The 17497-nt window shown below is 39.3% G+C and overlaps 1 protein-coding gene across 2 annotated transcripts; it reads left to right on the top strand.

The window, feature by feature from the left end:
* The first annotated feature begins 1971 nt into the window (after positions 1–1971).
* LOC121329227 (transmembrane protein 156-like) lies at positions 1972–17419 on the top strand. 2 transcript variants are annotated; one of them, XM_041274709.1, is made up of 9 exons: positions 1974–2405; positions 8211–8483; positions 10779–11051; positions 11487–11606; positions 12016–12102; positions 12505–12564; positions 13098–13166; positions 15287–15340; positions 15833–17419. In XM_041274709.1, exons 1-9 carry the CDS (start codon positions 2318–2320, stop codon positions 15841–15843), a joined length of 1035 nt encoding a protein of 344 aa, XP_041130643.1. In that variant the 5' UTR covers positions 1974–2317; the 3' UTR covers positions 15844–17419. The 2 variants fall into 2 exon arrangements, with proteins under 2 accessions (XP_041130653.1, XP_041130643.1); XM_041274719.1 differs by lacking the exon at positions 13098–13166 and having other exon boundaries at positions 1972–2405.
* Positions 17420–17497: the final 78 nt, after the last annotated feature.

Below are 17497 nucleotides of genomic sequence, written 5' to 3'. Positions count from 1 at the left end.
GAACAGAGCCGTCTATTCAGACGAGGCTTGCCAGATGCAGTGGTAGAAACACTACAGTCTGCTAGGGTGCTGAGCACTAGAGCCCAGTACTCATATAAATGGAAAGTTTTCCAAGACTGGTGCCTTGCTGAAGGTCACGATCCTGTGACCTGCCCTATTAAGACGATATTAACCTTCTTACAACACCTGTTTGACACAGGAAAATCAGCGTCCACTTTGAAGGTATACCTGGCAGCAATATCAGTGTGCCATGGCAAAATTGACACGTTGTTCCCTGGGGCACATTTCCTGTCAGTACAATTTCTTAAAGGGGCTCGGAGGCTTTGTACTCCCATGAAAAGTATGGTCCACAAGTGGGATCTAGAACTGCTACTGCGGGTCCTTATGGGTCCCGCATTTGAATCCATGGCGTCAGCAGAACTGTGCCCTGTTTCACTGAAGGTGGCGTTTTTAATAGCCATTACGTCTGCCAGACGAGTAAGTGAGTTTCATGCGCTGTCTATCGATGACAAATGTATGGCTTTCACTGGAAATGACTCGCGGGTAACATTAAGAACAAATCCAAAGGTGGTATCTCCATTTCATATTAACCAACCAGTGGTTTTGGAAACTTTCAGACCTCCCCTGCACGAGTCAGAGGAGGACCGTAGACAGCACACGCTATGCCCAGTTCAGGCTCTGCGCTGTTACCTGGAGAAGACGGCATCCTGGAGTCAGTCCTACCAGCTGTTTGTCTGCTATGGGTCCCGCTCTAGAGGTCAGGCCCTATCGAAGCAACGTCTAGCGCACTGGGTGGCAGATGCTTGACGTGAAAACAGACAGACTCCCCATTACCGGGGACATTATGGCCCATTCTACCAGGGGCGAGGCAACTTCGTGGCACCTCCTTGGATGAGTTATGCAATGCTGCTACATGGACAGGTAGTCAGACATTTGCGCGTTTTTACCACCTTGATGTTGCAAACCGAGCGAGACCCTCTCTGGGCTCTAGGGTGTTGCAGGTGGCATGCCCTTAGGCGTCATGTGGGCTCTGAGGCTATCGCCGTGAGGCTGTACTGTCGGTAATCTGGAGCCATGACAGCTCTGGTGCAGCTTTCCATTCGGTAATGGTTGTCATTCCATTGAAAGGGAACATTACCATAACCCTGGTTCTCTGAAAGAGAATGACAGCCATTACCCTTCGAGGTCGTGTCCCCAGCTGACCTCTGTTTTCAAAAGAAAATGGCGATATGCTACTGTGAGGATGTCCCTCTTCAGCAGGAGGTGGGCGGGGCTCTCCTCTCACAGCAGGGCCCTGATAGGGCAGCTTTTTTATTCATGCTCAGTGATTGGCGGTCAGAGAGGGCTCTTCCCATTCGGTAATGGTTGTCATTCTCTTTCAGGGAACCAAGGTTATGGTAATAACCTAACGTTCTCAGGTTTCATCTCATGTGTCTGATATTCAGGTAAATAGAAAATAATGACACATATGAAGAAAAGTGGTTTATACCACATGGGTCATATTGGTTTCCTGAACTAACCATTGGTATGCGTAACCTGAATATACAGTGGTGCCCAATCAAATTGACACCCTTGTGGTATATTATTTAAACGACAGTTACAATGTACTGTTACAAGTTACATAACCTCCGAAGACAATATACGTGTTTATTAAAAATGTACTTCCTTTGTATTGATCCAAAGTACTTCTAGACAGCTTGTATAAGCTATATGCACAAGTCTGGGGATATATTTTGCCACGTTTCGACTGGATTCAGAACAAGAAATAAACCTGGAACATATACCTCCATTTTTTTTTTTTTTTTGCAAGCTACTCTTGAAATATTATTGAAATGAATACAGGGTGTCAGTACTCAAAATTGACTCTGAAAAGCAAACAAATGTGGATGTGTTTACATTTCTATAGATTGTGTTTCTTTTATATAAAAACAAGAGACTCCGGACCAGTTTCAGTGATAATATGTTTGTGATAATATAATTATGTACTGTATGGTAGTATACCACGGTGCTGCATAATAATTCCTGTAATGCTACAGCACCATATTAAAAAGTGAAGGGACCACCATACTGTGCCATTGACAAGGAAGTAAAGCGGAATGTAAGATTTGAGTGAAGAGGTCTGGGTCATTGTTTTTATTTTAGACAGGGATAAAGGCTAAAGTAAAAGAGTACCAGAGAAGTATCGGTCGTGGCACATAAAGGAAATGAGTAAGAGGTTTTTTTTGTACGTAAACCAACATCAAAGAGATAAGAAGGACAGACAGGAAGAAACTACCAGAAACATGTGAGCGAGTGCGCGGCTCCATGTGCAACAATCATGACTAAAGCGGCTCTCATGAAACTGTTCACTGCCATACTGATTGTGTTTATTATATGTCTCCCAGAGTTCTTTAACACATTTGAAGGTGAGTAGTACACATTTCTTCGTTGACTTTAGTGGTTGGAACTCTCCGAAGGTTTTGTGACAGTGTAATGAAGGGCTATCTTCCTGTGACTGATGCAACAGCTATTAGTCAACATTACTCAAGCAAACGACAGTGAAATCCTATATATATTTTTTATCTTTCAGCTTTCAAAATGATCTACCTGGCAGAAAAAATAAATAGTATTATATTTTATAAGGTCTGAGTAACTAAACTCTTTGCATCATTGTAACTGGGACCATTGTTTACACTTTACTAAACATGTTTCTGAATTTAAAAACTGATCTTAAGATTTGAGGTTACAGATTATTATTATTATTATTATTATTAGTAGTAGTAGTAGGAGGACGAGGAGGAGGAGGAGGAGGAGGCTTGGCTTTCCAGTGGTTTAAGTAAAATTTGATGCCAGGACTTTCCTGGTTCAAATCCCTGTGTGCAACCCAGAGCAAGTCACTTAACCTCCTTGTGCTCCGTCCTTCGGATGAGATGCAAAACCAAGGTCCTATTGTAATTTAAGTGACTCTGCAGCAGCAGCAGTTGTTGATGCATAGTTCACCCCCTAGTCTCTGTAAGTCACTTTGGATAAAAGAGTCTGCTAAATGACTAGTTTCACTTTTACTTTCACTGGGGAGCAACACATACGGTAGCACTATAGTCTTTAGTGCTGGAGCCCATATATTGATTCCATTACAGTACATTACAAAATATATTGAGATATTCTAGATATTTTCCATTTGCCAAAGTTGAAATGATCTTGTTGAAAAATAGCGAAAATGTCATACTTTATATCAGTGACCCTTTAATAGTAAAATTCCATTATTGAAGGTCTTATAAAGATAATAAGCTACTCTTGACCATAAATGCACCGTATGTCATACTTATATTTTTGCAAAATGTAAATACAGGATAAGTCATCCAGTTCTGAATAAACTTGTTGGGTCAGTATATTTATTTTAACTGATTTCAAACTTTTTCAAGCAACATGTCTATTAATATTGCAGACGGATCTTGTTGTCATGCTATTCAACAAAACATAATTTTGAAAAAAAAAAAAAAAAAACTGGACTCCTTTAAAGTTAAAATGTCAGCTAGGATGGAAATGTTTTGATTCCTGGGATTCTTTCAGAATACATTCACAGTGACAGCACAGCACTGTTGCAGCTGAGATGTCAAATTGTCATTTGGTTTGCATGGCAATGGTAGGTGCGAGAGCAGAGCCAATCAGCCCTGATATCATTGCTCAACTGGAGTCATATTCGTAAAGCTCGGGCCACATCGTGAGACATCAAGTCACAAACACACTTATAACACACATTCCAAGTGCTTGCAGAATATCAGTCTCTTCCCACATGCTTTCCTCAGATCTTATGGCATAAGATATTAGTAGCAAGCATAGAATTAGAAAAGCAGAAGCAAAGACAGTAAATGAACTATTTGTAACATGTGCTCTAAATGTAAAAAGCGGTGTAAAGATATGTCAATATGATATGTATTACAATACATATTATGGACCTGCTGGAATATGTGATGTAATATGATTAATTTATCATTAACAATTGATTATTTTGTTAAAAGTATGTATTCATACCGCCTATAAATCGCATTCATCATAAAGAACCACTTAGTGAACTACATTCAGCTAAGTAGATAAGCTTCTGTTTTCAACACATTTTATGAAAGTCTATTGCTCCAGGTAAACCCTATACATTTGCATTCTCCTCCACGTTGGCTTCTTGTTCAGCAGGTAATTGAGTCCTGCTATGCTATATGCTGGAGGGAGAGTATTCTATTCACAGTGAATGGCACATAATTCAGTTCTTCCTTGGGGATTCTGTTGAATTTAATGTCACTGTAAAAGAGATTGTGAGATTATGCTTCAAAGCTGGAGGTGCTGGGTTGTGTGGTCTAAAATTGAATGTGATCAAAAAAGGACCCCAATATAACAGTTTGCGATGCAGCGCAGGCATCCCTAGGCGATAGCGACAAACTGGTCTCCACTGGCGGTATGGGCTCGGCAGCCCTAGGCGATGCGGGCTCGGGCAGGAGTTGATCCTTGGGAGGCGATGGGAGCAACAGGTAGTCTCCCTCTGGTGGTGGAGGTGGGAGCAGCAGACAGTCTCCCTCCTGCAGGGGAGGCGAGAACAGCAGTGCAGTCTCCCCCTGGTGGTGGAGGCGAGAGCAGCAGGTAGTCTCATGCTTTCACTGGGGACTGGTGCGGCTCTCCCTTGGTCGCGGGGAACTGGTGTGGCTCTCCCTCAGTCACTGGAAACAAGTGGTGCTCTCACTCTTGTGCTGGAGACAGTGGGGCTTCTCCCTCTCGTGCTGGGGACAGCAAACAGGCCCTCTCACTCTAGCGCTGGAGCTTCTCCTTCTAATGCTGGAGACAGCAGCAGGGCTGCTTCCTCTATTACCGGGGATCAGCATGGCTCTCCTTCGGACACGGGACCGGTGTGTGTCCTCCCTGGGCCCTATTTTGGATGTTTCCACTTTCTGGGTAGCTGAAGCGGCTCCTCATGGGACTAGAGATGGCGAGGCCCCTCTCATGTCCGCTCTCAGGTAGTCCAGCACCATGACTGCGATGTCTCGGATGGACGCTGGCCGGCTCTTCTGTTCCCAGGCTTCCCATCGCTCCCCATCTCGGTCCTGCAGGAAGGCCTATTCAATATTGCTATTAGGAATACGCCAGCCAGTCCCAGATTCCCTCAGAGGAGAGTTGACTCGTCCGCCTCGGAGCCAGCGGGTCCTCTCCCACCGATGCTGGATGCTCAGGCTCTTCCCTCTCCTGCCATGCGTTGTTCTGGCTGAGGGGGAGGTGCCTGACCTCACCACGCAGGAAGCACCACCTTTCTTCATCCACACAGGTGAGGCAGACGTCCAGCGTAGCAGAGTCGTGGCGGGAACTGCAACCGGCCCCGCACTGCTGTTGGTGCGCCTCCTGCTGCTGCTGTTTCCTCCAGCCACTTCTTGTCATTTTAAATCTGGGGGGCGGGGGCGGGGGGAGTTCCTAAAAAAATCCACTCCTCTTTTCCTTCTTTTCCTTTTCCTTCTGGAACACTCCACCCGTTCCAACAAAAGCTGCAGGTTCTTATAGTGGTGACCGAGGGATTAACTAGATATCAATTATCTTGTTAACCCCTCTGTCACATTTTGCACAGGTTGAATAAGTTTGCGTGACTGTCAGCTAATCAGTGGCTGACAGTTATGCACTATCATGAGGTTTTTTTAAAAACAATAACAAACAATGGTGGACGGCACCTCGCTCATCCTGCCAAACATAATACATAATAAAAATACAACAAAACTAAATACAAATCATAATATGCACAAGGGTGGGGAGTAGCCATCACACCCAGTCATGAGCTACAAGTCAAGACATGGACCTAACGTTTTAGATCAGGTCTATGCTGTTCTGAATAGCAGCATAACTGACAAAATCATTGAGCTTGTGCCCGTGCCCACAGATTGCAAGGTATTCAAGTCGCTGTTTAGTTTTATTAACCCTGTGAGACCCATGCATATTGTGTGCTCTGCTCTTGGGTGGTTGTCTTAGAACACAGAGAATAATAATGTAACAGTCGCCTTGGATAAAACATCTGACAAATAAATAAATATTGCACATAATAATGGTATCAACAGATGTACTTAAACTTAATTTGCTACTTGTACTTGGCATTGAACAAGTCTAGACAACCTGTGCCACCCATGAATTTATTCTAACAGCTTATCATCATGGGACATACTTCAGCTAAGATGACACAAGTATAATTGCATGGCTGTCAAAGCCCCTGACAGCATGGCTGTAATGTTAGGCATGGTGAGCCTTATTATTGTCTTGTGTCCAAATGTTGCATTTTTGCAACACAAACAAAATGTGCTATAGAGTTAGATTTCAGTTGTAGAATAATGTATATCTATAAACAGGTCCCACAGGTTTTTTTTTTTTTTTTTTTTAAGTTCCATGATCTTGTCAGATTTGGAAAAAAGCAGGATGATCCTCATGGAGTAAGCCAATGTTTTCTTACTTCTGTGTGGTAATACTTTTTACTTTTTCCCCTGCTGGTGGCAGCAACCACTGTTGCAAGGGAGGAAACAGTGGGTCTCAGAGTATGAAATACATTTCACACAGCCACACTGGCATTTGCAGCCTATGGAATCTCATCCTATGAACAGAGCAGGTTAACAATTATTGATGCCACCCCTTCAATGATATCCTGGCAGTGCTGCACAGTGCCATATGCTGGAATGAGCAGCGTTAATGTTGCCACAGGTTTTCCTCTCGTCATAAGCACTGGTGGCCAGAGCCAAAAATTCACACAGCACGGGGTCTGTGTTCAAGGTGAACTGCTGATTAGAACAGTTTTGTAAAACAAAGCTGCCTCTGTAAACAGAACATGTCTATGAATGAGAAGATTAATCTCTGTGCACTACCATTTAAAAAATTAAACAAAGGAGTCAAAACCAAGGTTTTAATATTACACTTTCTTACCACTGATCAGGGATAGCAACATTATCTTTATAGTGGTTCTGCTTTTTGCAGGTTGTTTTCATAATAGAAATACAGTATCTTTCTTACCAGGACACGGCTATTATTTGAACTGCTGTGGCTTAGTGCCTAATCGCGAAGTTTGGTGTAGGGCAGTCTTGACAGAAGCCATGAAGTTGTCATTGCCTTTGTATGCAAAATAGCCAAAATGTATCCGCATTAATCATAAAAACATATTTGCATCAAAAACAAGGAAATGAAAGAATAACATTTGGTTTGACCTGTAAAAGTGCTTTTTTTTATTTTGTACCAGTTGCACCATATTTTAACCAAAGTTATGCATATTTCAACTAAATTGCTAGTCTGCTTGCATTAAATGTAAACTGCATTTTTATAACAAATTGCATTCTATTGATTCATGTTACTACACCTTTACAGGATATCATATCTATGTATAATTGTGCATTGAACTCTTATGGCGGCTGCTGATACCTTTGTTAGGCTCTCATATAAAAGCCCCTGTGTACTGTAATAGATTCCACTGTTCAAACACCCGCTCTATTGATGACGACCTCATTGAAAGTGCAGGTGTTTAGGTATCTGGGGGATTTTAGTGTCAATAGCATATTGTTCATTAGAACAAAAAAAATCACCCAAAACTCCAAAAAGCTATTAATATTATAAAATACAAATGCTACACTTCCCTTTTTACAATAACACGTTATTTATATAGTGGCCATTGTGCCAGTGGTAAAAATGCATTATTTTACATTAAGGCAGATACCAGGCTGCTTATAACAATGATCTAGATACAAAACAATGCTTAGAACATTCCAAGCCTTTTGTACTTCACTGTATAGACTCTTGAATTCATGCACCAATATCTGCCAGACAACTGTAAATTGTAATGTAAATTGTACCTCACAATTAAACAAAGATGTTATTAAAAAGTTATCCTAAATTAGCAAAGCAAACTGCTAAATATGTGTTTACAAAACAGTGTTTCAAGGTTTCTAAATAGGACGCATGCGTTCTTATTATTTTCTTGTTTGTTTTACCCCCTTTTGCTTTTGCTACCTTGTTTCAGCCCCTATAAAAGTTTACCATGGTTATATTATACTTTACCATACCTTGTTGTTCTTTACAATGCTTGCCTATGCTTTGCCATGATTTCACTATCCTTTTAAACTTTTATATGGGAGTGGTGGTATTGCACAGAATACAGAATGCCATAAATATACTGTTATGGATTCATTACTGTTAAAGACTTGCCAGTAAATTCAGTTTGTTTTTTTTTCTTAAAGGGAACACTCACAAAGTGCTACTGTATTGCACCAGCATATGCTCACCTCCCCATGATTCACAACAGATCACTTTATTAAACATGTCCCTCCCTTGGGTCTTACAAGAAGAAAGGTCCTTTTTAAAACTCTTCACAAATGATTCAATATATAGCAGCGATGCTGGGAGAAGGTTCTGTGAGCATGCATTGAACAGAACAGAGAGCACCTCGGGCTGGTTTGTGTGTGGGTCTAACAATGATGTGGATGAAGTCTACCAGAATATCTCGTCATCAGGTAAGATGAAAATGACTTTATTATCCTGCAGCGTTACACTTTAAATGAATGGCCGTAAACTCTTATGAATACCAGTGTAATAGCTGTTATTTCTGTTGCTTTCCACGTGAATTCATTATGATTCTGTAGCCATTTTTTAAATGTACCTTCATAGAATAATTACAAGAATACTACAAAACTGATCTTACTCCTATCCTATGAATTTTTGTATTGTAATCCATGTGCCATATTATTTTAAAGAGCTGTTGAAATACAGGATGGGTCCTTCATATATAACGGTTTGAAAGATATCCTGCATTATATCATTTTAAATGAAATAAGTTACAGATGTTGATTAATTTGAGTTCCCACTGAAGAAGGTGAAAAAATAACAACAAAACCAAGATTTCTCAATAAATGACAGGCAGTAGAAATGCAACTGAGAAACATGGATTTTTCATTCCAAATTTATATTTAAAAATGACTGAAATAATGTATAATATTGTGTTACAATATGGAAAAATTCAAATTAATAGAAACATGGTCATATTGGCCTGGCAATATACTTTGTGTTCACGTTTCTTCTGATCATTGTGTACCAATACTTGACAATATAACTTCAGAGTTCTATTTTGAACAAGTCAGAACTCCTGATTTGAGTCACATTCGCTGGGGTCACAAAGCTAATGAAGGAAAGTAAAATGCCAGCTAGCACCCTCAATCAAAAGGAATGCCCAGAGGACAAGAAACTAGTCTGCATATCAGAGTAATTGAATAACAGCACAACCAATCAGAAGGCAGTGGCTTCAAAAAACCAAAACCCACCTCATAAACACATATAAACATTCTTTATCACATTTTCAGGATGTGTTCTGACAAGCAACAGATTGTAACCAGTCAGATAATCAACACAAAAGATCCAAGGACACACAAGTATCATAATTTGTATTAGAGGGTTTCACAATCTAGGTCATTGTGACCAACTTTTCCATGAGGTTTCTGCTCCGATTGGCTGAAATTATGAAAGGTGGACCTTGGGCACAGCGTGTCAGACTGTGACTCATTGGAAGCATTCTATTCTGTAGCAGTGACACCTACTAGATAGTGGAAATGCGTTGCTGGTGGAGGACTGAAATACTGCACCTCATGTTTTTACAAGTAGTATGAGAATTAACACAGGGAACTTCAATCTGTTCTGTCACAAATCCCACACATGAAAGGGTAGTGGTATTAAACAAAATAATTTTCAAATAAGATCTTGAAAGAGAATTGTGGAAATTCAGCACACAGGCCTTGATAGTCAGAAAGCAAATAAACTCTTACATTACTGTGTTGCTAGGAAACAGTCTTTTCTTGAGAAATACTCAATACACGCTGTTTCACCAGTGCACTTGATCAGCACTGTCGACTGTAACCTTATTTTTCAAAATAGACACGGTAATAACATGTGTAGCACTGTACTCAATCTTAGAGAGCCTCGTTACAATCTTAGGATGGGGACCGAAGTGGCTGGGGACATGCCTAAACCATTCAAAGGGAAAAAAAGCAATGTGTACTATAATCTACAGAAAAAAATATCAGCCTCAAGCATTGGTATAGTGACATAAAACTGCTACATCTTGAGAACCTCTGTTTTTACAATCTGACAGTATGTGTATCTGGAGATCTATAACTTTTTAATACGGGATAACAACCATTCCAGTTTTAAATAAATAATAATAATAAAAAAAAAAAACAGAAATGTTAAGGTACAAGAGATTAAATATGACTCTATTTGTTACTCATAAATTTGATCTTTATCCTGTTTGAACAACCTGGGAGCTTTGAATTTAACATTTTATGAAAAACTTGGTAGCTGTAAGAACACATGGAAACCCTAATTATCAGTTTTACATACTGTAACTGTCAATTCAAGATTACTTATACACCACCCTTTATGGATTGCAGAGCGTTTTACAAAAACGAATGAACAAACAGGACAGGCAGGTAGACTTTGGCGTCCTTGGCCTGGGATATATCTTATTGCATGGACTATGAAATAAGCTCAGTGGACAGACCTATACTGGCGTTCACTCGTGTGATGGGTTAATCTGTACAGGCTACTGGTAATGGAGTTCTTCAGCAGCCCGTGAAGGGGTTTGATGTGTACTCTTTGCTATTCAAAGCCACAACCTGAAGACTAGATATGACAGGAAGTGACATAAAAAGTAAAAACTCCCCAGCACCACAAACCATGCCACAGAAACAGTTACTTTGGTAGAACGTTTATAAAAAATATTTAATTGGTGAAGCTTTGTTTGTACTTCATATTTTCAGGATCAGAAGTGAAGACATATTTGGAGATAGCAGGGACAGTGCAGAACGTGCTCATCTCACAGTATCTGAACGTCAGTTTACGTCACAGCTCTGGAACTGGACAGAAGACTTTCTTTTTTCTAATGGAAGCACACACTCCTAATGTGTCCGAGCCTTCCACTGTAAACTATAGCTACAACATCAGCCTTATTAGCACCTATAGCGAAAGAGCACACTTAGACGAGAAAGCCAGTGACATGAATTTTACCATTCAGTGGACAACGAATGCGAAAGGTACGTACTGTAACATGAATAATGCATGGGGCAGTGTGTGATATGAGAATTTAATGACAACTTGAGGGGTTAGATGCATCATAAATCCTGAGATAGAAGCCCACCCCGAGGGGTGGCATCCAATTCTCATTTACCACTTACTACCCTGTGCAGTGTTTTTTATACTCTCTGGTGAGAGATTATTATATATATATATATATATATAGATATAGAATATATATATATATTATATATATTATTTATAGAATACGTATTCGCTTGACCTTGGTGCTAGAAAACCTTTTTGCTCTATAGTTGTTCATTAATGCTTGGCAGAATATACAGCGCTTCTTCATTTTGAGCTGGCGCTGGATGAGGTGAGTCCAGGTCAACACCCTACTGGGCTTCTAATGCTCGTTACTGTAATCTACAAGTATAACTTTATATTTCTGACAGATGGGTCATGTTCCGGGTTCCAGCTTCGAGTCATTTGGTTAACATTAATTTTAATTGTGATGCTGCTGGTAATTACAGCTGTTTTATTCATGCTGCTATTGAAAAATCAAAGATGGCATGGTAAGTATTTTTTTCTTTTTGGTGTGTAAATTCAACAACATTTGAATGTAATAAAACGAAACATCACCTGTAGTGTGTGTACTCTAAGTGAGTTTGGGTTTTAGATGTCAAAGTATCAATTCCCTACTTACTGTATCATTCACTTTGATTATTCCTACTGGCAGTGCATGGCATCAGCAAAGGGGAAGCAATAGAGGTCATACATATGGTATGTAAGCACTGCGAGGCTCCATGTAATGTCAACGTTGGTCTGACCAACGGCAGAGCTGTCTCAAGCCAATCAAGTGAAGTGGCAGATCTAGGTTCAGGATCCACTAGAAGAACAGAATATTCCTCATCCAATAGAAATGACAGCAAACCTGATCTGTTGACTGTTATAATTGTACTTTTTAATTTGTTTTGTTTGTAGTTTGTAATCGTCGAAGACACACTTCTGAAACAAACATTGCTGTTTATAACAGCTTTCAGTATCCATTGTATGAAAATGTGATGCCTGGTAAGATACACAAATTCATTTCCAATAAATGATGTTGAGCTCTGTGTATGGGGGGCATTGTGGACTAGAAGACTTTAAACATGAACTGTATGATCTTGTTGCACAGGGTGAACTTTAATTAAAGATGACTGGTCGGAGTGCTATTTTGTAACCTCATTCCAGGTTTAATTGGTATAATTAGGTGATTAAGTGCTTTGGGTCCTGATCAGGGGTTTTATCAGTGCAATTAAACCTGACTAGCAGAGACACTCCCTGCTCCATCCCACATTTTGTGTTTCACAAATTTGCTAATGGTAAGGGGGACACATGCCATGCCTTTTGGTATGAATTATATGTATATGTGTATGTCTGAACCTTATCTTCATTGTAACCTTCATTTTTTTTTCTTATTTTCTTGTTTAGAACACTCTGCTGCATACCAAAATACTCCTGCTACGTATATCAACATTCCAGTTGATACAGGTAAAATACTGTAGCAGTAAATAGCTAAAAGTATAAAGAGGAGAGTTATACATGATTTGAATCAGATGGTTCTGAAGTTGAACTTTCAATAGCAACATTTGTGTTAGTGTTCCCCAGGGGTTCCAGATGCCCCTCAATACAGTAAGATATAAAAAAACAAGGAACTTCTAATGTTCTTGAATAAAAGCAGTACTCCTTGAAAGTTCAGTTATATCTACTATCTAGATGCTTCCTTAGTAGGTCATATGCATTAGGTCATAACAGTACATATTCAGGTAATCTGAAAATATTCAATCAATAGATAGTAAATCATGTTGCACTCGACCCAAGGATTTAACCCAAAGGTATGCTTAAATTGTTTATTCTAGTTTTGTAACAGCTGTTTTTATTTTTGATGATACTTTGGAATGAACAATGCCCCATTTGTCCCTTGGAGCTGTAAAGCAAAGGAAAACAGCCACATTTTATTCAGGGCATTTAACGGTCTAGTTTCAAAAACTTGAATGATCCGTTTTTCTGATTCTCGTTTCTAGGGCGGCGCTTTGATCGTAGAGCCCAACAGAAAACTATATACACTGAGCTTAAATACAATGTAATAAATGGTAAGCTATAACCCTCTCCATGTGCTGGTTCTGAAGGCATTCTGCATTCAGCTTCATTCTGTCAGCTTGGCTCTTGTGTCGCAAGATCCACACTGCCTCTCCACACTGCCTCTCCACACATTCCTGGTAGTCTGGTTTGGCTTCAGTTTGATATCCTGAATATACACAGGTTATTCCCATGTATTTGTGTATGTGCACGTGCATGTGTTTAAAGTAAATGTATGAGAGTAAGCATCTAGCTCTGGTAAAAAAAAATCCAATTCTCTTTAATGTTCACATGCCCCATATTAGACTCTCTTTGTAGTGAGTAATCTTCAATTCAGACCGATATGACATTTTCTGGCTATTCATGTTTAGAATAAACAGCTCAACAGTTTCCTGTGTGTATCAAGGATGGTCCACCACCCAAAGAACATCTATCCAACGGCAGGCCAGTGGTCGAAAACGGCTCATTGATGAAAGAGGCCAAAGGAGGCTGATACGAATTGTGCAGAGCAACAGATGGGCTACAGTTAGTCAACTGACAGTCCAGTACAACATTGGTGCCGAAAGACCCATAAAAGAACCTAACCTAACCTAACAACCTAACAGAGTTCCACTTCTTTCAGCAAAACACAAGAAACTGTGGTTGAAGTGTACTAAGGAACGAAAACACTGGACAATGGAGGATTGGAAAAACATTGCCTGGTCTGATAAATCCCAGTTCCTGCTGTTTCACGCTGATGGGAGGACTAGGGTATGGAGAAAAACCACATGAGTACATGCATCCATCATGCCGCGTGTCAACATTGCAGGCTGGTGGTGGTGGTGTGATGGTGTGGGGTGTGTTTTCATGGCACGCATTGGGCCCCTTGATAAAAGTGGAGCAACGTCTGAATGCCACAGGATATCTGAACATCATTGCCAATCAGGTGCATCCCTTCATGGCAGCAGTGTATCCATCTGCTAATGGAGTTTTTCAGCAGGATAATGCCCCAATGCACAAGGCTAGGATTGTCCAGGAATGGTTCCATGAACATGATAATAAATTCAGCTTACTGCAGTGGCCTGCCCAGTCACCAGATCTCAATCCAATTGAGCATCTGTGGGATGAGATGGAATGAGCTATTCGGAGTAGAGATCCACTACCAGCCAACTTGACACAACTGTGGGAAGCATTGGAGTCAACATGGGCCAGCATCCCTGTGGAACCCTTTTGACACCTTGTAGAGTCCATGCCCCGATGAATTGAGGCTGTTCTGAGGGCAAAAGGGGGTGCAACTCAATATTAGGAAGGTGTTCTCCTAATGTTTTGTACACTCAGTGTGTGTGTGTGTGTGTGTGTGTGTGTGTGTGTGTGTATGTATATATATATATATATATATATATATATATATATATATATATATATATATATATATATACAAAAGCCAGTCATTCAGAGCCTTGTAAGTTAATAACCAAATCTCAAACTCAATTCTATGCTGCACAGGGAGCCCGTGTAAAGAGGCCAAAACAGGGGGAATATGTTCACTTTTCCTGGTTTTAGTCATGATTCTAATGCAGTATTCTGAACAAGCTGCAGAAAAAAGTGCATTACAATAATCAATTCTAGATGAAACAAAGGCATCCGATACGGAAATAATCTCTCAGCATACAGAAATAATTGGTCTAAGTTTGGCTGTATTTCTCACATGGTAAAAAGATACTTTAGTAACTTCTCTAATATGAGTCTCAAATGATAGATCAGTATCAAAGACGACCCCAAACTCTTAATTTCTAGTTTAAGTTTTGATGAGAGACTGCAAGGGTTGAGCTCATGTAATCCCACATTTCCTTTTAGTTGGTTGTGTGAGCCCACTAGCATAAGCTCTGCTTTATCTAAATTCAACACTAGATAATTCTGTGACATTTAGATTATTGGCTATGGTACGTTTTTACTGTGTTAAACTGTTATTCTAATGGCACCCAATTGTATTTTGTCAGTTTTTGTGTAAGAGATGACACACTCACAGAGGTTGAGCAGGTAATTACCTTATGCAGTTTATGTTGACACAACTATTTTCTTATGGTCCCTAAAGATATCTTTGTATTACTTGGATATAACTGATGTGACAACTCTCTTTTCCCTCATAATATAGCACCAAGTTCTGGACAATGCAGGCTTCCACCAATTCCTGAAATTATGTGTCAAGGTAAAACATTATTAGTAACTGTTAGTTTAAATTAGTGTGCAGTTCTTGTTTAGAATGCATTACAGCCAAGGTTTTTTTTGTACACGATGTTCCTAATTCACTTTTGTGGTGCTGTAGTTTTGTGTTTCTGTGAAATACGTGGGATTCAATATCTACTGTACTTGATCATTTTATATCATATATTCCAAATGGAACTTGCAGCCTAGACGTTTTTTAACACACTGAAAGAGAACATTTTTAGAGAATGGGTTCACATGAAAGTATGCATCACCAAACTGATCACAGTTAAGACTTGAAACCCTCTAAGAAAATGCAATTTACCATCACTGTTTAAAAGGAGGTGTTTACGAGTGTGTACGTGTTGATGTGACCAGGCTAGTTTTTGAAAAACAGAATGTTGAAAAGTCAGAAAAGGTGTTTATTATGAGAATCTTATTCTTTCCTTACATGTTATTGCAAATTAATTTGGCTAAAATATTTTTTTTTCCTCAGCTCCGAAATAACCCAACAAGCTCATGAACAGAGCACATTTGCATTCTGCCTAAAACAACAACTTGAAAAACTCCAAGGGTTCCAGGAAGTAACAGTATATGTATTATACATTATTACTTGTTGATTTACTTGTGTCTTTGTACAGCCTTCATATACACATTTATACTGTATTTAAAAGAGAGGGCATCAATATTATCATACGGTTGGTGTTTGGAAGAAATACCTGCAAATCTAGACCCTTTTAATGTTATTTAAGATATTATTAAAGAATGTATTTATGACATTAATATCCATCATTAGATTATGTACTGTACTGTATGTGGTATGGTACAGTATATGATAGACATTGTGAATCAGTGTTATGTATATAAGGATTTTGACATGTGTGAATGATGTGTTTACTGTACCTGACTAAACTTTCAACATTAAAGATTAATCTTTCATGCTTGTATTTCTTTGTTTTTCATAAAAACACACAATTTAATGTTAAGAGTTTCTGGTTGTATACTGTAGTTTAGAAATCGAGTCGCCAGTTGAATACATCCTTTTTTAAAAGAGAGTGGTGGAGAACACGAAATGATCCTGAACAAATGAGTTGAGGCTTGAAACAAAAAATAATAGATGGTGTTAGTCCCAGGGCAATTTAAGTAAAGACACATTAGCACAAATGTACAATCTCTGACTTAATACATTATAAAGGTAATGCTAGGGTATTCCTATTAATTCATACAAGATTCAAACAGAATTAAGACTCTATTCTACTGACTTGTTTTATGTTACAGTGGTGATCCAGCTGTCAATACAGTATTCAATGTTAATGCAATTTGTATTTTCAGATCACGACTGAAACTAAACTAATGGTACATCTTTAATTGTTGCTGTCTCAATCTAGCAAGCATTCAATTTTTTTTTTTTGCTTCAGCCAATATAACAATAACCAAAGCATGGGCCTACTTACAGTATGTACACCAAATGTAAATTGCATAAAGAATGTAAACGTATTTGAGGAGAAACAAAACTCAAAACCGGTTCCAACACAAAGATCCAAGGACATTGCTGTGCGGACAACATATGAGGCCTGTAGAGGGTGCGACTCCTATCTGTTTTCCGCTCCCTCTTTGTGTATACTCCAGTAATTCAGCAGTCATTATAAAAGTTGTACTGCATCACAGTGGACGTATGGGCTAATTACATGTGTTGTCGCTGGATGCCTATGCAAATTATTTTAAAAGATGCTGAAACATTTTCAGAAAGTGCACAGAAAGGTGACATTCCTTTTTATATGAAGAGTGTTGTGTCAGTTTTAATAATGTCGAAACAACACTTGAATAAGCTATTGCTTCCCAGAGGCAAAACCTTCTCCTTATTCATTCGAGTTTAGATTTTTTTTTTTTTTGTACATTTTTCAAAGGTTGAATTATCTGCCAAATGACTCAGAATAAATTACAAAATAGAAAAACATTCGCAAATGCTGAGATTCGGAGGTGAGCTGAAGGCACTCACACTAGGAATAGTACCTGACCAGCTGCCAGTGAGCTTGCAGTATTGTCCTGCTCACAGACAGTGGTCATTCCTCAAGAAGACTGTATTAAGAAACTGAACACTGAGGAAACAGACATGCATGAAGGCAGTCATTGTAGCACAGACACAAAAAGCTTGTAGATT

Source organism: Polyodon spathula, chromosome 2 (assembly GCF_017654505.1).
Source record: "Polyodon spathula isolate WHYD16114869_AA chromosome 2, ASM1765450v1, whole genome shotgun sequence".
NCBI lineage: Eukaryota > Metazoa > Chordata > Actinopteri > Acipenseriformes > Polyodontidae > Polyodon > Polyodon spathula.
Note: the sequence above shows the minus strand (reverse complement) of the source record. Positions and strands in the feature narration are given on the sequence as shown.

Excerpts from the sequence above, each read along its gene's own strand:
- LOC121329227 (XM_041274709.1), top strand. The coding sequence starts at position 2,318 with ATGACTAAAGCGGCTCTCATGAAACTGTTCACTGCCATACTGATTGTG. Across the intron at positions 12,103-12,504 it reads GTATGAAAATGTGATGCCTG|AACACTCTGCTGCATACCAA; the intron begins GTAAGATACACA and ends TTTCTTGTTTAG. Across the intron at positions 12,565-13,097 it reads CAACATTCCAGTTGATACAG|GGCGGCGCTTTGATCGTAGA; the intron begins GTAAAATACTGT and ends TCTCGTTTCTAG.